This window comes from Trichosurus vulpecula, chromosome 6 (genome assembly GCF_011100635.1).
Source record: "Trichosurus vulpecula isolate mTriVul1 chromosome 6, mTriVul1.pri, whole genome shotgun sequence".
In the NCBI taxonomy this organism is placed as follows: Eukaryota; Metazoa; Chordata; class Mammalia; order Diprotodontia; family Phalangeridae; genus Trichosurus; species Trichosurus vulpecula.
The window spans coordinates 68316140-68339408 of record NC_050578.1 but is presented as its reverse complement, the minus strand read 5'-3'; the positions used below and the strand labels follow the sequence as shown (position 1 = coordinate 68339408).

At 36.7% G+C, this 23269-nt stretch overlaps 1 protein-coding gene across 2 annotated transcripts in view; it reads right to left on the bottom strand.

Annotated features, from left to right (window-relative positions):
- The window catches only part of FAM13A (family with sequence similarity 13 member A), a 108628-nt gene that overhangs the window by 61813 nt on the left and 23546 nt on the right, over positions 1 to 23269 (bottom strand). Inside the window, exons 3-5 of one of the 2 annotated variants that reach the window (XM_036763255.1) lie at positions 14927 to 14968; positions 12811 to 12990; positions 7797 to 7944 (exon numbers count right to left, since the gene is read on the bottom strand). In XM_036763255.1, the coding sequence (XP_036619150.1) occupies positions 7797 to 7944; positions 12811 to 12990; positions 14927 to 14968 (370 nt within the window). Of the gene's footprint in view, positions 1 to 7796; positions 7984 to 12810; positions 12991 to 14926; positions 14969 to 23269 lie in introns of both variants that reach the window. The other variant, XM_036763254.1, reaches the window with a different exon arrangement.

Below are 23269 nucleotides of genomic sequence, written 5' to 3'. Positions count from 1 at the left end.
GCAACTGACTTTACCTGTTGTCTAGCTGACCCTGAGGGTCTTCCCCTCCCAGCTTGATTATTTTTTTCCTTTTTTTCTAATTGAAGGGGCCATCCCTTGACTTACTTCTTAAAGAGGCCTATTCACTTAAATGGCATTGCCTCACTCTAAATGAGTACCTGAAAAGGCCTTAGCCTAAAAGGGCCAGGGTCTCCCATTGCACCAGGGCCATCTCCAGTCATCCTGATGAATATCTATCTGGCTCTGTAGGAGAAAGTGAGGCTGGTGACCTTGCACATTCCTCCCTCGCTCAAATCAAAGTCAACTGCAAGTCATGTCATCATTTCCCTGATGTCATGGTCCTCTTTGAAAACGAAGGACAAACACAACAACAGCTGACTTCAATTCCAAAGTCAAATATAGGTGACTGTCTACTAAATGCAAACCCAATGACTTCTGTGAAAGTACATGGTGTCCTTACAGGCCATTTTATGTAACCAGGTTATGAATATTCAATGTGCTAACACAGACCTGTGGGACAAAGTCATAATTAGAACAATTTTAATGTTGAAATCAGAAATATCAAACAATATAAAGAAATCAGACTCTAAAAGCTAATTGTTGAATGCACTTCAACACATGGAAGGTCATGCCCCACCTTTCCTTATCCCTTCAGTCCAATATCACAAAGATTTTAAATTTTAATTTAGAAAAATAATCTGAAATTTAAGAAAGCTAAGGCTTTTTATGACATTAACTCTTAAATTGTAGAAATTATTTCCAATTTCTTTTTCCTTTTGTTCTCTGAGTTTTGTTACCAAAAGCTAAATAAAATATTGGATTCCATGCTGTCTTGGGGGGGGAGAAGGAAGGGGAGAAAATTTGGAACTCAAAAAATTGTGGAACTGAGTGTTGTAAACTAAAAATTAAAAATTAAAAAAGAAAGCTAAATATGAAATAATTTGACCATAGAAGCATTTAAAAACACTCAAGGCAAAACAATTTTTTAAATTGTAAAATGCCAAAGAATATTTTTTTTAGATTGCATGACAAAGTGATTTTTCTTCTTACACAGAACAAGGTAACCTCAGCACTCCTATGCTAGTCACAACTGGTTCACTGTTCTAACTTCACATAACCAGAGGAAAATGAGCTTCACAGCTAATAAATTCTTATTAATACAAACTACGGGCAGAGTTAGACTTTTCCTTACATGTTTCATTCCATATGCTAACACACTGAGTAATCTATGATACTGTCAGGCTGGGGAACTCCTGGTATGGAAACCTCTTACACTAAACGAAGGGCACAATTAGCAATTCCTCCAGACTTACCTACGGTTCATAGAAATGGATGATTTGCCCAGGTTCATATAGGAGAGGTAGGAGTGTCCTTGACTTTGAGCCCAGCACTCACGGATACAATGCTTCCTCTCTTTCACGCCAAATTGTTTGCAAATGTATTATTATTAAAACATTCAGAAAAGGACCAGGATTACTTTTTCACAAGTAAAGTAAAACTCACCTGAGCTTTAATCTCAAAGCTAATTTTCTCTCAGTCTCTTCCTTAGCCCTATAAAGTAAGAACTCCCTTTGTTTATTTCTTCTCCTTTCATTTTTGTGATAGTCTATGCTAATGTGGAGAAATCAATATAAACTGACAAAGGAAAATGAAATTGTCTGTTAACAAACATTTACTAAGTGCCATGTGCCAGGCAATGTGCTAAGCACTGGGGATAAAAGAAAGGTAAAAAACAGTCCCAAGTCTCAAAAAGCTCACAATCTAATGGTGAGAAAATATGCAAAAACTATATATAAATAAGTTATATGCAGAATCAATTGGAAGTAATCAACAGAGGGATGGTACCAGAACTAAGAGGGATTGGGAAAGGTGGACGGAATTTTAGCTGTGACTTGAAGGAAGCAGGAGATAAAGATGAAGGAGGAGAGCATTCCAGGCATGGGGGCAGCCAAGCAATGGAGTATCTTGTCTGAGGAACAGCAAGGAGGCCAATGTCACTGTTATCAAAGTATGTGGAATAGTGTAGGGTGAGAGAAGACTGTAAAGGTGTGTGTGGCAGAATGCTTATAAAGGGTGTGTAATGCTCACAAAGGATTTTATATTTTATCCTAGAAGTGATAGGGTGTCATTGGAGTTTATTGAGCAATTCTTATTTATTTATTTTTAATGTATTAGATGATAGCTTGGTAGAGTATAGTGAACTTTTAAAAATTTTTATCTATCTATCTATCTATCTTGAGGCAATTGGGGTTAAATGACTTACCCAAGGTCACACAACTAGCAAGGTCTGAGGCCGCATTTGAACTCAGATCTTCCTGACTCCAGAGCAGGTGCTCTATCCACTGCATCACCTAGCTGCCCCATTTTTTAAATGACATGGTCAGACCTATAATTTAGGAAGATCATTTTTGACAGCTCAGTGGAGGATGGACTGGAGTGGGGAGAGACTTGTGGCAGGCACACCATCCTCAGACCACTGCCAAGCATGAGATGATGAAAGCCTATCCCAGGGTTGTGTCAGCGAAGAGGGATGTATATGAGAAATGTTAGAAAGGTCAAACTGACAGGCCTTGGCAACAGATTGAAAATGGGTTAGGGGTGAGAGAAAGTGAGGGGTCAAGGATGATGTCTAGACTGTACGTCTGGGTGATTGGGAGGATGGTAGTGTCCTTGACAGTAATAGAGAAGTCAGAAAAGGAGAGGGTTTTGAGGGAAGAATAAAGAGTTCAATTTTGGGTATGTTGAGTTTAAGGTGCCATAAGACATCCAGTTAGAGATGTTCCATAAGCAAGTGGAAATGTAAGACTGAAGGTCAGCAGAGAACTTAGGGCTAGGTAAATAGATTTGAGAATCTATTCAGAATAGAATTTGAGATTTGAGAGATGATAATTGGAAGCTAATGAAATTACCAAGTGAAACAGAATAGAGGGGGAAGACAAGAGGACCCAGAACCGAGTCCTTTGTGATACCTGCAATTAGCAGGTGTGGTCTGGATAAGATTCAGCAAAGGAGTCTGGTAGCAATGTGTCAGGACTTTCCTTCAAGATAAAATATCAAGATCACAATGCATGTTTCTCTTCATTCAGGTAATCTCTGCTCTAGCCCTATGAGTCCTCTTGCTGGAGCTCAAAACATTCCACGTCCTGTCTGATTTTGTGCAGATTGTCCAACACACCTGAAATAAATTCCCTCCTCTTTCTACCTCTTAAAATTTCTAGCTTCCTTCAAAGATCAATCCAATTGCCACCTCCTACAGGAAGAGGCTTTTCTTTCTAGCAACAGCAACAGCTTCCTACCCTGTCCTAAAATTAGTCTTTATTTTCTGTGTATGTATTTTTGTATAGACTTATATGTGTGCATATAATGAAAGCATCAGGAAGACGGAGACTTTTGTCATTGTGGACCTAGTGCCTAAAACGGTGCCTGGCACAGAAGAGACTTCTGTTAAATGCTTGATGATTGATTGCTAGAACAGTACAAAGTGCATAAAAATGGTGGGTGTGCTGTTAAGCACAGTAAGAGGAATTTTTTAAATTGGAAAAAGTGTTCAATTTCTTTGATTTTCCTTTTAGATTAAAGGTTTTTGCTCAAAAGAACCCAATGCTTTTAGTGGTACTTTAGTAAATGACTGGTTTCTTAGTGCTGAAACTGCTTAAAAGAAACATTCAATTGTCAAGTTATATGTAAAATATATACCAAAAGTACAACTTTAAACACATATGAATATTGTTGTCGACTTAGTTCTGGGGTCTGTGTTCTTCTCTAAAAGATATTCGTTTTTGTTTTCCAAATAATGAACAGTAAAGCAATTGGAGGGGCTATGAAATAATTCATGTAATGACATTTGCCATAGTATTGATGAATATAAAAGGTATGACTACATGGAAACAAGAAATCTATGAAAAACAATGGGATTAAGGATGAAACCGAAAAAATGACCAAACGATATTTAAAAGATAATGCTATTAGTAGCCCTTATCAAAATGGTTCTTAGAAGAAATAGAGTAACAGTGCCTACATCAATAAGAGAAAATAAAAGACTAGATGAATTATCTGTACCTAAAGACACTAGACAAAAAAAAGGGAGAAGGAAATTAAAAAAAAAAGAAAATCGAGCTAATAAAAATGAGAGCAGAAGCAAATAAATAATTACCCTAATTTTATGGATGAGGAAGAAATAATGAAATGACTTGCCAAGGTCATGCTTAATTAGCCTCCAAACCAGAATTTAAATAGAGGTGTTCTTATCCAAGCCCAAGGCTCTTTCAACTAGCTCTTTCCACCTGAAGCCCTTTATTTTCGGAAAGTGGATGAAGAATGGTACCTAGATTTAGTATGGAAAAATACCTCTTGTCTAGTTAAGGTCATCACTTTCCCCCATCCCCTGAGAGGACACAGGAGTGGGGAACCTGTGGCCTCAAGGCCCTCTAGGTCTATGTTGCTCTCAGTTCTCCTTTGACCAGCTCGAAAGAAGAGCCTCTGAAGGACGTGGTCAAACAAGATTGGGGGATTTTAGGAAAATGATTCTCCAGGAGTAGGCCTAAAGTCCAAGGAATAATTTTTCTGTTTGATAAAGCAAAATATGAATTTTTACCTTACCCTGAGTCATAACTATATTTTATAAAATTGTGAAAGTTTCTTTATTTTAAAATGTGACATCATTGTAGAATCTATTTCAGATTACATGCCATCTTGGGGGATAAGGGGGAAGAGAGGGAGGAGGAGAAAATTTGGAACTCAAAAACTTGTAGAACTTGTAAACCAAAAATAAAAAATAAATTAAAAAAAATAAAATGTGACATCAAAATGACTTGTATTAGAGAGATGTGTTGAGACCATGAGGAGATTATATCATTTCTCTCTCCAAGTAGAACAATGCTTAGATTTAGATTAATATAAAATTAATAAAAAAATATTTCTTGTGGCCTTGTGCCTATAATGGAGAGAATTAATATTTTTCCTTGATATCTTTCTACTATAATAAACTTTTAACTGTTAACAGACTAATATTAAAATTAAAGTTATTCTCTGACCATGAACATTGGTAGGTATAGTCCTGAAGCATGTTAATTGGCACAGGAAAGACAGACTGGGATAAAAAATTAATCAGAGGTCATAGTCACAAATTTAAATCTGAAAGGGATTGTAGACATAATCTAGTCCAATCCTTTTTTTTATAAATGAGGAAACTGAGGGTCAGAGAGAATTAAAGTGATTTGCCCAAGATCACACAGGTAGCCAAGTTGATCTCTAAAATGGATTCTATATACATGAGAGGTAATAATATTAACTTTACTTTGATGATCTCGATATACATCCATATGATTTTTTCCTTTTTTATATAATATTTTATTTTCCCCCAATTACAAGTTAAAGTAATTTTTTAAACATTTTAAAAAAGTTTTGAGTTCCAAATTCTATCCCTCCTTCCTCTCCCCTCTCTCTGAGACAGTAAGCAATCTGATATAGTTTATACATGTGCAATCATGTAAAACATTTCCATGTTGGTCATTTTGTATAAGAAGACTCAAGAAAATCTGAAAGGCAGTATGGTGTAACGAAGAGAAAGCTGATAATGGAATCCACAAGATCTTGGTTCAAGATCCACCCCTGATGTATCCTGTCTATGTGACCATGGGCAAGTCACTTAACCTTTTAACGTCCCCAAGCAAGGTGCTATGCTCTATAAGCAAAGCAGAATTGGAGTAGCTAAACAACGAAACAAAATCACAAGATGAACAAATTTAGAGAATCCACCCCAAAGGCTCACACAGACTATTTGTGCCTGATCTGTGGTAGAACATTCCAAGCTCGTACTGGTCTGATCAGCCACAGTCAGACGCATTGTAACTTGATTCTAACACAGTGATGTCATTTTGGTCTTCTTCAAGAAGGAAGGATGACAACCAACCCCAGGCCACTTTCTAAGAAAACAAATTGCAGATGTGGTGCTGTTCTGAACTGGTAGAAGAAGTTTTCTTAATGGAATTTCTCAAATGCTTAAAGGAATTTTCAAAGAAAAGACTTAATATTTGAATCCCCCACTCACTAAAATGATATAATTTATCTTCTAACTTTCAACATTAATTTTTTTGACAAGAATGAATTAGGAAACAAGTATCTTATAGAAGAAACTGACACATAAGCTAAAACTAGGCATACAGTAAACTTTAAATAAATATTTCTTTGTTTAAAGCAATTTGCCCAATGATCCAAACACCATTGTCAGTGGCATATATAGGTCTAAACTGTTGAATGTTTTTTGAATAAATATTTTAAATCACCCTTTTATAATCAAAGATCTTGATTAATTTGAAAAATGATTCATTTACTAAGTATTTACTATATTCCAGGCACTATTCTAGAAGCTGAAGATACGAAGACCAAAAGTGATTCCTGACTTCAAGGAGCTTACTTTCAACTGGGAGGTACAAGGATAATACACACACATACACACACACACACACACACACACACACACACACGCACACACATGCACATACACATAATATATTATATTTTATTTATATATAAAATGTATTTCATATATACACACTCACACACGATGTACACAATGTACAAAATAATATATACAATATACATACATATATATGTACAGATAGAATATACATATACATACATATATTTGGTATATACGTGTACAAGTGTATGTATATACACATACTTTGTACATATTTTATATATATATACACACACATACACTTATATACATATATACAAATATATTTTGTATACATGCATACACAACATATATACAAAGTAATTCTAGAAAGGTGGGGCCCTCAGCATTATCACTCCTTTTTATTCTTTTTTAAGTTCTGTGTGGTGGGGCGGTTAGGGAGGGTTCTAAACTTAAGATTTCATTGGTGTTGGGAAGTCTTGGTAGGGAAACTCCATCTTAAGTTGCAGGTTAGAACCTGCTTTGAAGTTGGCTGTCTTAGCAAGTTAGTTACCTGGGTGCACTGAGACATTAAGTGAATTGTCTGGGTCACAAAATCAGTATGTATCATAGCTGTGACTTGATCCTGAAGCCAGCTGTTTTTTTCTTTATTATGTCATACTACCTTTCTTCATTCATTATTTTTTATGACTTCAAGTATGATTTTATTCTGTTTTATTTTCATGGAGATGGTTATTAAGTTGGCAATAAAATTATTTTAGAAATAATAATTATACTATATTAAAGTAGTGATCTGTCAAAAACCTCTCCAAAAAGGAGGAATTTGGACAAAAGCCTGGGGGATGAACCATTTAGGGTTGGAAGGCAGGAGGCTTTGAAAGGAGCCAAGCCAGGGGACAGGGAGTGCTTTGGCCCCTTCTTTCCAGGACACTGGAGCTTGTGGTCAGGCTGGACAGCAACAAGATTGACTTATGGGCTGGCCACTTCCCTGTCTTCATTTATTTTTAAAAATGTAAACTCTGAGGTAGCACTCAAAGGATGGTGTGGAAATAAGAAAAGACATCAACTTTCCTTGACTAAAATCTAACCTCTTTCAAAGATATTCCAAAGGACATAAAACCCAAAGCTGATTTTGGTTGCAAAAGTTTACACCAATACTATCTTGGCAAAAATTTAACCTTTCTCTATCTCTGGTTCCCTATCAGTAAACAAGTGTTAGATGACATGATTTCAATGGTCCCTTCCATCTCTGAAATTTCATGATTGTACAAAATTGGGTCCAAAATGAGTTTTCATGTTCTGTAATGTTTAGTAGAAAGAAATGATCTTCCTAAACATGCTGCATTTCAATATTTTATAGGAAAAATTCACTTACCACATGATTATCTTGGTTGTCATTAATCTCAGAAAGTCTGGTACTGGATTTCTGTCGTTTAGGTTTGCTATTTTCTTCAATATATACACAGTTGTTTTCCTGGTATTTTTCTGCTTCCTGTGCAGTCAAAATACAATCCTCGAGGCTGCTGAACTCAGAAGGAATATTTTCTTTGTTGATAAGTACCCTTCAATTTAAAAAACACATAATTTTTATGCCTAATTTTACTGAGAGGAGAAAAGACCCATGATCTTAATCACAGCTCATTGAAGAAAGATAGATGAGCACCAGGCCTTCCCAGGTGTCATCCTGAGATCATAGGCAAAAGCACTACAACTCCTGAAAAACAGCCTGTGCAAATCTGTATGCTAAATAAGTTACTTATTTTGCAAGGCAAGTTATTCTTGGACACAAATTTGCAAGGGCTACTATTCTACAATGTACAACTTTTTCAATTGTAGTCAAAATAATTTATGTGGTTTTTAAAAGGGAGAAGAATTAAAGATTCAAAAGAGGCTTCGGGCATCTAGGTTTGGAGGGATTTATTTTTTTGGTTATAAAGAGAATGTGATACTGGGGAAAGGAAATTAAATGTCCTATTATAAAAACTATGATAGATTTATCACCCATGTAGGAAACATTAAAAAAAATTAGAAAATAACATATTTTTCTTCTCCGATGCATCCTCCAAACTTCCTGGTGTTACAACTAACACATTAGACAAAGTGAAACCTTAATAAAGTAAGTTAATCAAAGGGCAAAGTTTCAGTTAAATGAAAGTCTAAAATTTAAAATGCAGTTTGGTTTCTTTTATGTTTGTGAGGTATTAGAAATTAAGTCTTATAAAAGGATATAATAACATAGTTTTTTGAATAGATAAAAATTCTGTGAAATTAGCAAAGGTATTACAAGCAAACAAAACTTCTAAATTTCTTGAAAATGGATCTGTTTAAGTAGCTTAAATATACTCTAATGAAATTTTATTTAAACTACAAATTTATTTAGCAAATTTCTTTCCATAAATAGTGGAAAGGTAAGCACATGTCCAAATTACATTACCTAACAGGGAAGAAACTAATGAGGTGGCTAAGATGAACTATTATTGTCTGCAAATCTTGCTCCCTGGGAGGCTGAGAATGGTAGATCACTTGAACACAGGAGTCCTGAGCTGTAGTGGACTAAAGTTCAGTGGGTGGCCTCACTGTCACCAAATAGTGAGCTCACAGGAACAGGCTGCCTAAGAAGGAGTGAAACTGAGCTGATCAAAGCTCCCAAGCACATCAGCCGTGGGCTTGGCCCCTGTGAGCAGCTACAGAAGAAGAAACAGTAGGAGAGGGAGGAAGAAGGGGAAGATCAGGAGGAGGAGGTGGAGGAGCAGGAAGAGGAGGAGGAGAAGGAGGAGGAGGTGGAGGAACAAGAAGAGGAGGAGGAGGAGGCACAACAGGAGGGAGAAGAGGAAGAGAAGAAGGGGGAGGAGGAGAAAGAAGAGGAGGAAAAGGAGACGGGAGGAGGAACACGGGGAGAAAGAGGATAAGGAGGAGGCTGAGCAGGAAGGGGAAGAGGAAGAGGAGGCGGAAGAGGAAGGTGAGAAGGAGGAACAGAAGGGAGAGGAGGAAGGTGAGGAGGAGAAGGAGGGGAAGAAAGAGGAGAGGGAAGGAGAGGAGGAGGAGAAGGAAGTGGAGGGGGAGGAGGTGGATCAGGATGGGGAAGAGGGAAAGGAGGAAGAGGAAGAAGGTGAGAAGAAAGAGGAGAAGGGGGAAGGAGGAAGAAGAGGAGAAGGAAGAGGAGGAAGGCGAGGAGGAGAAAGAGGGGGAGGAGGAGGAGGAAGAGGAGAAGGAGGGATGGGAGAGGAGGAGGAGGAAGAGGAGAAGGTAGGGCAGGAGGGGAAAGAGGAAGAGGTGGAGGAGGAGGAAGGGGGTGGAAGAGAAGGAAGTAGAGGAGAGGAAGGATGAGGAAGATGAAGAGGGAGAGGAAGAAGAGAAGGAAGGGGAGAGGAGGAGGAGGAATAGGAGAAGAAGGAGGAGCAAAAGGAAGAGGAAAAGAAGATTATCAAAAATGATACTTATGATCCACATTTACATAACTGATGCAATTTCATAGTGCTTTCCTCACAAAACTCTAGAATTTGGATTGTTCAAATATCATTTTTTTTGCATTGAAAAGATGAGGAAACTGAGTTCCTAAGACATTAAGAAGCCTTCTCATGTCCCAGTTAGTAAGTAGGAAAGACAAAATTTTAATTCAGTTCCATTAACTTCAAAATATGCTGCACTTTGCAATTTTTTTAAAAAAAATCACAGCTCCCACCCCACTCCTTTCCTTCACCTAATGAACATGCCTGCAAAAGGGTTGAACAAAACCATCTGACAACTGACTGACTGATTGGCTGATTGAGAGCCTATGTCCCATCCTGCCCATGTCTACCAAAAAGGGAGATGTGCATTTCACCATCTGTTTTCCAAATGGTCACTCAGAATATGGTGACTGCAGTGCTGATGGATATGGCTCTCATTTTCTTTCTTCTATATTAGTTCATACAGGTCTTCTCATATTTCTCTTATCTTATGACACAATAATATTGCACTACATTCATGCACCACCCTTGGTTTATTCATTCCCCCATCAAAGCACCCACTTTGTTTCCATTTTTTTTGGCATCCCTAGGTTAAAGTCCAAGAATACCTTAGTGATTTTTGTCATATAAATTCAAATTATTTTCCAAAGTACTTGAACCATTTCACTATGCCACCAAAAGTATGCCTTTTAGCAGGAGCCTCTAGGTGGTGTAGTGGATAGAGCACCAGATCTGGAGTCTTAAAGACCCAAGTTCATTTGTAGCTTCATGACACTTTCTAGCTGGGTGACCCTGGACAAGTCTCTTAATTGCTGTTTGCCTCAGTTTCCTCTTCTGTAAAACAGGGATAATAACAACACCTACTTTCCAGGGTTGTTGTGAGGCTCAAATGAGCTAATAATTGTAAAATGTTTAGCACAGTGCTGGAACATAGTAAATGCTATATTAATGTTAACTATTATTACATTCCTGAGTTACCTTTAACATAAAATTATCAATCTTTGTTGATCTTCTGGGTCTGGGGTATAATCTTAGTGTTGTTTTATTTTTTCATATTATTAATGATTTAGGGCAATTTTTATGTAGTTGCTGATAGTTGCATTGTTTTCCCAACTGTGCACTACTTCATTATAACCTTTACAGAAACAGTCTTCAAACTTCCAGGTACTTTTGTTTTCATAAATAATAATACAATCCTGCTTACATTTCTTTATCAATTTATACAAGTAAATTGCCTTCTAATGATGGAGGGTTGTTGTATCTAACATCTGACCTACCTACCTCAAAAGTTGCCTGATTGGGCATACCAGTGGAAACAGCTTTTAGCTTTTCAGACAGATTTAGTGGAACTTTTCCTGTCTCTTTACTCATTTTAAATGTTTTTACTTTACTTTTCATTTTAAATGCACAGTTATCCTTTCCACAATGTGACTTCCCCATCATGGTTTCGATATATCGTGGGTCAGCATAAGAAATTAAAAGGGAATTTTTGGGGAGTTTTGTGGGAGTTGTAGATTACACACACAGGCCAGCATAAAGCACAGAAAAAGTTTAGAAACTCAGAAATGCATAAAGTATATGGATAGTACTGTATAATAGCATAGTATTGTATAAAGACATAATAATTCAGTATTATATAATACCATAATAATTCAGACTTCTTCCCTGGTATGAAGGGAGGGCCAAAGATTTTTACGTGGATTTTACAGATTCGAGTGGGTGCTGCATCCCTAATCCCTGAGATGTGCAAGGGATATCTGTATGGCCTATAGGGAGAGTAGTAAATGGTTCTTATCTTAATCTAAATATTTAACATATACTTTATCTAACCAATCAATAAGCTTTTATTTAGCTATGTATCATCTTAGGGATAAAAGGGCAAAAATGGAGTGGTCCCTGCCCTCAAGGAGCTTAGATTCTATTGGGGGAAACAAGAGGTACACAATTAGTCTACACAAAATAGATTCAAAGTAATTCTAGGAAGAAGCAGCAGAAGTTGAGACAGGAAGAAAGGCTTCCTATAGGAGGTAGCCTTTGATCTGAGCTTTGAAGGAAGCCTGGGATTCCAAGGGACAGGGGTAAGGAGAGAAGGCATGTCAAGCATGGAAGATGGACAGTGGTTTTCAAAAACTCATGACTGCCTCCAGCCAGTCCATATATTTTAAGGGTGGCAGCTACTGGGGAAGCAGTGTTAGGAAAAAAAATAGGAAAATACTAATACACAAAAATAATTAAAAATTTTTTTCTTATAAAAGTTTGAGTAAAACGACCATTATAATAGCAAGATATTCTTTTCCTTTACTCCTATATGTTCTTTTTAATAGTAAGATATAATTTTTTCCTGTATTTTCTTCATATTTCTGAGAGATAATATTAATCTTCAGTATAAATATAATACTACACCTACAATGTAAGCCTTGTTCACTAACACTCACTTTAGGTTGTATATGTGATTGCCGTATGACTGAGACCTTAATGAAAATGAGAATTCTTGCATATTTCCTCCGTTAATGATATCTAAGTTGGATCTGCCCTATGCAAAATTCTTCTCCATAGTCTAAGAGTCAAAGGGATTAGGTTTCACAACCAAAAACAACACTGTTGCTAGATATTTTATAAATACCATGTCATAGGTCTGCTTTCCTTCCAAATGGTTTATCATTACTCAAAAAATAAGTAATTAATGGAGAAAACATGACTTCTAACTAAAGTCTGAACAAATTTCTACATGAAAAGTAAAAACTTTTATCAATCAAAAATGGTTCTAAATACATGAAATTTTTTTCACCTATAAAGATGCAACTATTAACATAGCTACAGTATAGTGGTATTTTATGAATGCATATATAGTTATATATTTGTATATGATATTTATGTATTTATATATACATAAATATATATGCATATATGTATGCATAAACACAAAATTTTACATCTTACCTTTCTCTGCTATGTCTGATTTCATTCTGACCCTTGTTATGCCACCGTTTATGCCCGGCAGCTGCTGTGGAAGAAGCTGATGGTCCTCCACATTCTGAATCTTCTGAACTTTGACCCCCAGAGTCCTGAACATCAAAAAGATGCTGTTCCACAGTTGACCGAATTGTTCTTTCTAACAACCTAGTAAATAAAGAACACATTTGGTCAATTACAAGTTTTAGCATCTACAGAGTGATTGTCATTAAAACATTTCTCTATAATCTTAAATTCTTTTCAGTATATAGTACTGAATTTGTGGCTTTGGTAAGTCTGTCATACAAGGCAAAGCATGTGACTTTAGCCTTCATGTGCTTATGCAACACATTATCTTTCAAACGAAGCATCTCATTAGTTCTTTGCCTGTGTTCTGAGTCTTTGCATGGTATCTAAAGTCACAGAAATGTATATAGTAAGCAAAGGAAGCATGACAGGAAGTATTCAGGAAGCAAGTGTCATTTAAGATAAAGCATGATAAGGAAAGAAAATTTTTCTTTAGAGAACAACTAACAGATTTAGTCTTAAGAAAGCAGGTTTCCTTGAGGTTTTAATAAACAAAGAGGTAGCAAGGCTCTCCTAAGAAGCCAAGCAAAACATCAGATCCAATCTTATGTTGCCTATTAAATTTGGCAATGTCTCTTTAAGGAAAAAAAGGAAATAGATGGATAATTGTAATTCCTTTCCTTGACTTCCCTCCCCAAAGATGCAATTACCACTTATTACAGCAAATCAACACAATCCTTTCTTGAGTTCTGCCCAATTTAGACATGATGCATATCATTGTAACGGGTAGTATTCATTTAAATACTCATGATATATCAGCTGAAAGGTTGAATTTACTTTGGTTAAAATGGGTAAGATGCTCAGAAGAAAAAGAGAAAAAATTGTGCATTAGGCCCTCTAGAGGGAGCTTGGTCTACACCTTGGGAGGAAATACTGATGGTGAGGAAGGTCAGAAGTATGTCTACAAATACTTAGGTATGCTTGCACACACACACACACACACACACACACACACACACACACACACACACATATATATGCATATATATATATACACACACACACACACAAATATATACACACATACAATATGTATACATAAACATACCCACATATATGTATGTGATATGTATGCATGTGTGTATGTATATGTTTATAGACATGCTTCTGTATTATATCACCACAGGTATTTATAGTGCAATAGATGTATATCCAGATACATGTATTATACTATATGTGTTTATATATATATATATATATATTTTTTTTTTTACTCAAACTGTCATTTTAACGGGCTAGGAAACTCTCCATATGGAAATTCTCTCTACCAAAGAAGATGAGCAGCACTTCATGTATATTTTACAACATTAAAGACTTGTATGGGGGCAAGGAGAGGCTGTATCACTTGCCCAGTGTGTTAGAGGGGGAGACTTGAACCTTGGTCTTCCTGGATTGAGGTGAGCTTTCTATCCATTACCCCATGCCACCTGATACAAATATCACAAATGCACAAACAGACTTATTATCTGGTGTATCTAAGTAGTAAAAAAATTAATATAGTAAATTAAAGGATATTTATCTTATATTCAGAAGACCTCGTTTCAAGCTTTGCCCCCTCACTGGCTGTGGGCCAAGTTTCTCTATCTTTCAGAGCTTCACTTTCTTCATCTATAAAAATGGGGTTGTAATATTTATATTTATTTCACAATGTTTTATGAGGAAAGTGCTTTGTAAATCCAAAAGTAGTATATAAATGTAAATTACTGTCATTAATTCATGTTATATGTATTCACTTGTATTATATCAATCACAAACTTACATACCCACATTGGCTATTTGACCCTAGACAAGTCATTAACTCAATGCTGGAGGCACCAACTCTGTAAGACTAAAGCAGAAAAGGCATTGATCAGCATTGCTAGAGAAAGTTTCCTATCAAGAGACTTCACTATAGCTATGAAATTATGGTTCCAGTCCCTATCCATGAATTCAATATCTTTTGTCTTTCAATAAAGTTGCTTTTCTTGTTGGTTTTTCACAGTGAGAGAATTAGAATGAATAGATCTAAATTACTTACTCTCCAGTTGTTGGAACATTCTTGGTTTGGGACACAGGAGCGCTGTATAAAAAACAAAAAGAAAAAACAAAAGGAAAGATTGGTGATGAAATATCTGAATAAGAGTCAAGGGGACCTCAAGAGGCCATCTCTATTCAAACTATCCTCAGATAGATCATTATATGGTCTATTTTTATTTATACTAAGGACTTTGGAGGGTAGCTTCATCCTGGACAGATGGATGATCTCTCTGACTTTTAAAGATATCTTTATGTTGTCAGTAATATCTCTCATTGGCAGGATGTGTTTTCATAGAGGGAGGGAGTGGTTGGTTACTTCACTGAGCCTGGAGTCAGGAACTTGGGCTCAAGTATGATCTCAGATTCTTACTAGCTGTATGACTCTTGGTAAGTCACTTAATCTTTGTTTGCCTCACTTTTGATGGTAAAATAGGGATAACACTAGCACCTGCCTTCCAGGGTTGTATGAGGATCAAATGAGATAATATTTCTTTAAAAAAAAAACACAGCACAGTGCCGGGCACATAGTAGGTGCTATATAAAATGCTTATTATATATAGTACAATATGTATGTATATATGTACATATATATATTCATAGCATAAATTCTTTAACTATATTTAAACTACTGTGGCTTAAAATTAGCCCCTAGCAAATATGAAGATGGTGCTTGCTACAATGTTTAATCACTCTTATAAATGATAAATTTTTATATCTAATAAAATATTTTCTTGTTACAAGTGTAAATTTTTCATCTTGTTAAGGTACTGCAGGAGGAGGATACATAATCAGTATTTTTTTCAAAATGAATTTATATCAAATTGAGCCCTCTCTTAATTTCCTCTGTGGGCTTAAGAATTCTAAATTTCCTCATAAGATCTATTTTCTATCCTTTTAATTTTTATTGATGTTCTTTTCTAAAATTTTTCTCATTTCTACATCTAAGAGCTTGAAAAATCCAAGAAATGCTTCAAATTCCAAATTTGGACAATGAACTTATATCATTCTTTTTTTTATTCTTCAAATTTTTTACCTTTATCAATGTACATGACCATGTATTTATATTATTTTAAAGCAGTGGGGTCAAACTCAAATTGAGAAGGATCATTGGGGGCCATATACTGACTTCAAAACCGCAAATCAACATTGTATTGCATTGCATTTTTAATTTATTTTGTTTAGTATTTTCCAGTTACACTTTAAATTGGTTCAACCCTAGAGAGTTTTGTTGGGCATTTTGCGGTCAGCTGCAGCTTGTGGTCTCCTAATTTGACACCTCTGTGAAGCATTCTGTTGCTTAGCATTCTTTTTGGTCTTTTCTCATGAATGTAGTTTTATTCTGAGCCAAAATTTAAAAGTGTTTATATTTTAAAGTGTTAATATTTGAAAATACCAAGAGATTTGGTTTTTGAAATCTTCAAGATATGACAAAATATGGTTCTGTAATATTTCTTTCTTGGCTTTCAGATGTTTTATTTCTTTTTTTCCCTCTCTCTGAATGCCAATCTGTGTCTTTTTATCTATCTGTTTGACTCAAAGATCATTGCAGATGGTGACTGTAGCCATGGAATTACAAGCTGCTTGCTCCTTGGAAGGAAAGCTATGGCAAATTTGGACAGAATACTAAAAGGCAGAGACATCACCTTGCCGACAAAGGTCTGTAGAGTCAAAGCTATGGTTTTTTACAGTGACAACATATGGTTGTTAGAGTTGGACTATAAGGAAAGCTGAGCACCACAGAACTGATGCATTGGAATTGTGGTACTGGAGAAGAATTTTAAGACTCCCTTGGACAGCAGAGATCAAATCAGTCAGTACTTAAATTAATCCAGAATATTCACTAAAGGTCAAATACTGAGGCTGAAGCTTAAATACTTTGGTCACTTAAAGAGAAGACAGGACTCCCTGGAAAAGATTCTAATGCTGGGAAAAATTGGAGGCAAAAAGAAAAGGGGACAGCAGAAGATGAGATGGATAGATAGTGCCATGGAAGCAATGAACATGAGCTTGGATGGACTTTGGGAGTTCGTGGAGGACAGAAATCCTGGTGTGCCATGGTCCATGGGGTCATGAAGAGTTGGACACAACTGAACTACAACAAAAACAATATTGATTGACTTAATACTTGAGGGAAAACTATTATTACCTAACATCCTTTTCAAGAATTCTTGTGGAATTACTTTTGCTGGAATCCTTTAACTGTAAAGGTTAAACATTTTAGCAGGTCAAGTTTCTCTTTCCCAACCCATCTGGTTCTTATGTTGACTCTTAACAATGCAAAGACAATTGACTGTGTATAGCTATTATTTATATTTTTGGTGAAGAAAGGTCCCAGCCAGGAATATTGGTTGCTCTAATCATATTGTCACTACACTGACAGGTAACGTGTGATGAGCATGCTCCAAAGAGTTCTAAGTGCTCTATAGTCATTAAAATCAGTGTAATGGGGCAGCTAGGTGGTATAGTAGATAGAGCCCAGCCCTTGAGTCAGAAAGATCTGAGTTCAAATTTGACCTTGGGACACTTATTATCTATGTGACCCTGGGCAAGTCACTTTACCCCAATTATTTAAAAAAAAAGCAGTATAATGCAAAGGGAAAAGCACTGTCAATCAAGATACAGGTTCTTGTCATTCAGCTGCTAGCTCTGTGATCCTGGACAATGCATTTGACCTCTCTGTACTTGTTTCCTTTACTAAGGAAAATAGGGAGTTGGATGAGATTTCTAAAAGGTAAGAGAATCAAAGAACCTTAGAATTAAAAGGGGCCTCAGAGGCCATCAAGTCCAAGTCCCATACCTGACCAAGAACCCCCTTTATATCCTTGTCAGTAGATAGTCATTCAGCCTCCACTTGAAAACTTGGCAGTCAGAGGTCCTAGGTTCAAATCTTGCCTCTTACACTACCTGTATGACCTTGGGAAAGTCACTAAACTGCTTTCAGCCTCAGTGTCCCCATCTGTAAGATGAAGGTGTTAGACCAGATGTCTTCTAACCTCCCTTCCCTTCTAAATCTGTGATTCTGTGAGACTGCGACCTCCAGGGGGAGGAAACTCACCACCTCTGAAGTCGGCCCATTCCACTTTTGGATAACTCTAATCAATACCTGACATGCACAACTTCTATCCCTTGCTCCTTGGTCTTCCCTTTGTCATCAAGCAGAACTATTCTATTCCGTTTCCCACATAAAACCCATTCAAATGCTTGAAAATGTAGCCTGGATTGTCCCCACCATTACCCTCCTTCATTCCTATGCATGGGCTTCTTGAATGTAGTTGAAGAAACTTTCCCAACAGCACTAACTGGGTACATTATAAATTCAAGTTTTCCAACTTCAACAGGGCCCTCACTGACACAAGGCAGTAGTTTCATTCTTCCCTAATTGGTTCCCTATCTCATTCCCCAGAGAAGTGACTCCAAACCTTGTCTTCCCTTCTCCCCTTCTCTCCTTCTCTTTTCACCCTACTTCCCTTCAGCTGAGGGCCTGGACTCTTACTACATTTCCTATCAGTGTCCTTTTCTCCCTTTCTCTTTCTCTAAAAACTTCTTGACTCTTTCTTCCTCTACTCTCTCATGTCCCCTTGTCTCTGACAAAGATGTGGCCTTTTCCCTTGCCAATGCCAACTCTCCTGTTCTTGACCCCATTGTTGCCCAACTTCTCCAGCAGATTTTGACCTCAGCCATCCCCTTCTCTGCTGAATCTTCAACCTTTACCTAACTACTGATTCCTTTCTCATTGCCTTTAAGCATGTCCAAATATTTTATCCTAAAAAGAAAAAAAAAGATTAGATTTAGCCAGACCTTCAAGCTATCGTGTTCTATCTCTACTCCTTGTCTCAGAAAAACTCACTGAAAAACCTGTACACATTCACTGCCTCCACTTCCTTTCCTCTTAATGACTACAAAATGTGTCTTCCAATCTCATCACTCAATTGAAATTGCTCTTTCCAAAGCTACCAATGATCTCTTAATTGCCGAATCTGATCATGAAAAGGTTTTACTTTTTATCAGTTCACTGTGTCCTTCCTGCATTTACATTATTTTTAAGTAGTGATGTCAAACTCAAATTGAAAAAGGATCCCTGGGAACAACATAGTAACTTTAAAAAATACAAATAAATATTATCTATGTTGCATTGTATTTTTATTTATTTTTTTAAATTATTTCCTAATTACATTTTACTCTAGTTCAGCATTGCAGAGTTTTATGGCCAGTTGCAGGTTGTGGTCTCCTATTCTCACCCTTTCTGTTTTCCCACCTATCTTCTTTACTTCATACTGTTGATCACCCCCTTTTCCTGGATATTCTCTCTTCTCCAGGTTTTTGTGACACTACTCTTTCCTGGTCTTCCTCATATCTGTCAAACTCCTCTTTCCCACCTCTTTTCTCTCACCCATGTCATGCCCTCTACCTCAACCTTCTTATGGTTCCCTAAGGACTAAGTCCATTTACCCTTCTTCAACATTCTCATCAGCTCCTTTGATTTAATGATCACCTCTGAGCAAATGACTCGCAAATATACATATTTTGGTTTCACTCAGCCAGAGTCCCTCCAACATCACCAATTGCCTACTGAAAATTTCAAGCTGGATGTCCCAGAGATATTTCAAAATCAACATGTCCAAAATTGTCTATTATCTTTCCTCCCAAACCCACTTCTATTTGAGAACTACCCATTTCTGTCAAAGGCACAACTATCCTCCCACATTTGTACCTTTGGCATTATGATAGTTATACAGACTTATGAAATATTAACATTTATAGCAGTCACTAATAGCCAGTTTGACTAAAATGAATGAATATGCTAATTGTACTTCCCTGGAATTCATCTGGTTACTTGATAAAGATTGAATACATACATCCACAAACTTTTAAGATTCAATCACCTCATCCAAGAAGTCTTCCTGTTAGATTCATCACTCTCTTTAATACTATATTTTCAAAATGCTATAATTAAAAAAATTAAATCTCTTGAACAATTCTAGTTATTTGAAGGGAGAAGGCAATTAAAGAAGGAATAGAGATGAGCAACTTTTTTCACCCCTTTAATCTTGGTCCTCTCCCTACTTCCACATTTTCCCAAGATGTGAAAGGAACAGTGGAAAGATAGATCCCCAGCTGCACTACCCCACACTAGCTCCTGTGGACCACATGAGGACACACCTGACATGCTTTGTAGTTATCCTCTTTTCAGGTATGTATATGTCATTAAACCTTGGAATTAGAGTAAAAAATGTCCTGATTTTGAATCTTACCTCAAATACTTACTAGCTGTGTGACCCTGGGCAAATCACTTTCCATCTCTTAGACTTGGTTTCTTCAACTGTAAAATGGGGATAATGATGCCTGACTCCTGGGATTGTTATGGGAATTATATGAGATAACAAATGGAAAGTATTTTGAAAACCTTTGAGCACCATATCAGTGCTAACTATTATTATGTGGAAGAATGGTGATGCCTTCCACAAAATGGGGAAGCTCAGAAGAGGGGAGGCTTTGGGGGAAAAGATGAGATCAGTTTTCAGTGTGTTGAGTTTGAGATGTCTCTAAGACATCTAGAAATCTGGGTCATGTATCCATTTGGCACTTATTGTGGTGTGAGTGGGTAGTCTAAACTTAATTTCTGTCAGATTGCTTTCCAGTTTTCCTAGAGGTTGTTATCTAATAAGTAGTCCTTCCCCAAATAGCTGAGGTCTTTGGTTTTATCAAACACTATGCTGCTATCTTAATTTCCTTCTGGATTGTATCTAATCTCTTCTATAGAGCAAGTGTGAAAAGTGATGATTTCTCTCTGGTATTAATAACTAATTATTGTATTAGGACCAAAGATTTTCCCCCTTTCTACTTCCTCATCCAGAAATCAACCAGTGTGGGAAATCTCTCTCAAAGATGTGCCCAGGCCAAGATCTAATCAAAGGCGATAAAGACATTCTAAGTTTGGGCTAATGGATGCATTCCTGCATATTTTGTTTGCTCAGACATGTCGGGGGGGGGGGGGGGGGGGAAATGTGGATTCTCCCTTTTGTTAGACAAGTGATATAGAAGTTGATAAGTCTCTTTGACCAAGATTTGGGTGACTGTAGCCCAAGATCCTCCTTATAATATAGCCCATTCTATCACTGTAATATTCATTTTCTTATTAATTGTTAACCAATCAGAGTTGATCAGTACCCTCAGGAATACTTACTCTTCAAAGGGCGTATAAACTGCCATGAGGGGTCTTTGGTTTAAGGGAGACAGCCAAATGATCATCTATTTATTAAAAAAACATGCTGGCCTTTATAAAGTCATTAAATTACCTAGAAACTATGTCTCTCAGAGCTTTTTAAAATATCACACAAGTTTCTTGTAACAGCAAGCATCCTGGCACACCCAGGATGCCCTGCTAACACAGGTTCTTTGATCTGCTTTTCTTAAAGGAAAGGCAACCTTGAAGGGATCAATAATCTTACTTTAATTACATTCACTAGCTCAGGGGAAAGGTCAACACCCTGAACATGGAGAAAATACAAGCAGAGAAATTAGCACAAAGACCAACAGACAGGGCTCCAACTGTCGGAACAAGGTAATACAACTACCTACACATACCACCAAATTGGGGGAGCACCACTACATCTGAGTAGTTGAAGGGCTCTTAACAAATGTCTACTCAGAGTCCCATCCAGGGAATCAAAAGGTCCTTCTCATGAGCAAGCACCCAAAGCAAAATCTTACCTCAGAATATATATCTACTTCTCAGAGCCAAAAGGCATCACAACCTACATGCCTCAGTGCCTAATTACCAAAAGGTGTGAAAGCCTTCCTGCAAGCAAGCCTCCCCATAAGCAAGCTTCCCCTTTAAGCAAGTCCCTCCCCCAATGGATTCTATGTGACTTAGGATATATCACAGCTATGATTGAACACATATGGTCACATAGGCCTATTAATGGACGGGGAAGATCTTCCTAATCCCTATTTTTTTTAAATCAGTACCAAACAATTTTGATTAGTATTTCTTTATAACATTATTTGAGATTTGGTACTGCTAAACCTCTTCCCTTCCAACTTTAAAAAAAATATTATTTTCCTTGTGTGATAGGACGAAGCTATACCTGAGACCCCTTAGCCTGAGATTCCTTGATACACCTTCCTGGTTCAAGGCCTCAGACTATATGAGTTGCCATGGGTTTTCAGACATAGATGAGAGTCAAGTTAGAGAAGCTAAGTGTCACCATATCTTTTTATATTCTTCCTGTGTTTGGGCAAAGTAACCCCACTTTATTAAATGTGCAATAACTTATAATTTTATCACTTCTTCCCAACCAAATCTGACCTAAGAGGGTGCTGATGGTAAGACCATATCTCTGATATTGGGTATAGTTGTAGGATGGGACAAAATGAGATGGCCTCATGGTTGAACTGGGGGAAGAGCCCTATAAATACAGAAGAGAGTGAGGTGATGGATGGAGAGACACTGCAGGTCTCCTTGTTACAACCAGAACCTTCCTGATCCTGTTTGAGGAGCCCTATCTGTGGGACAGGGAGCAAGCTCCATGCTCAGTGGGTGCTGAAAGAGACTGCCCTGGGCATTTTCATTTGATCTACCAAATACCTGGAATTCTCTTTTTCTCTTCTAATTTCTGGCTCCCTCTGACTTCCTTCAAGTCTCAACAAAAGTCCTTCCTTCTGTAAGAAGATTTTTCCATTCCCCTTAATGCTAGTATTTTCCTCATGAAGATGTCTCCAATTTAACCTGTACTTATAGTTTTTGTACACACTTGTTTGCATGCTATTTTCTCCATTAGACTGAACTACTTGAGAGCCAAGACTGTCTTTTTTATCCCCAGTGCTTAGTACATCGCCTGGCACATAGTACTGTATAATAAACACTTGTTGACTTGACTTGTCTGGAAGCTGTCATGTTCCATTCAGTTTGCTATGGATACTGATTACAGACTTTTAAGACTCTGCTTATTTCTTCTCAAGATTAGTCGCTTTCCATTTTTTTCTTCTCTTCAGTAATCATAGAAAAGTCTTTCTAAAACACACTGTACTTATAAGTTCCTCACATAGAGTTTCTTTATAAACTTCTCTCTATAAGATTTTATAAAATTACATTTAAGATAGTTTTCACAAGCAAGATGTCTATCCTCACTTCCTCTTTTCTCCATGGATTCTTTTATTCAGTACTGATAGTATTAAGATTTATTATTATAACAAATATAATAAATTATTTACATTATAATAAATATAACAAAGTATAGGAAATATAATAAATTATCATTGTAACAAAGTATATAAAATATAAGTTACTTGTCCTAATAAATATAATAAAGTATAATAAATTATAATTTATTATTATTAAGAT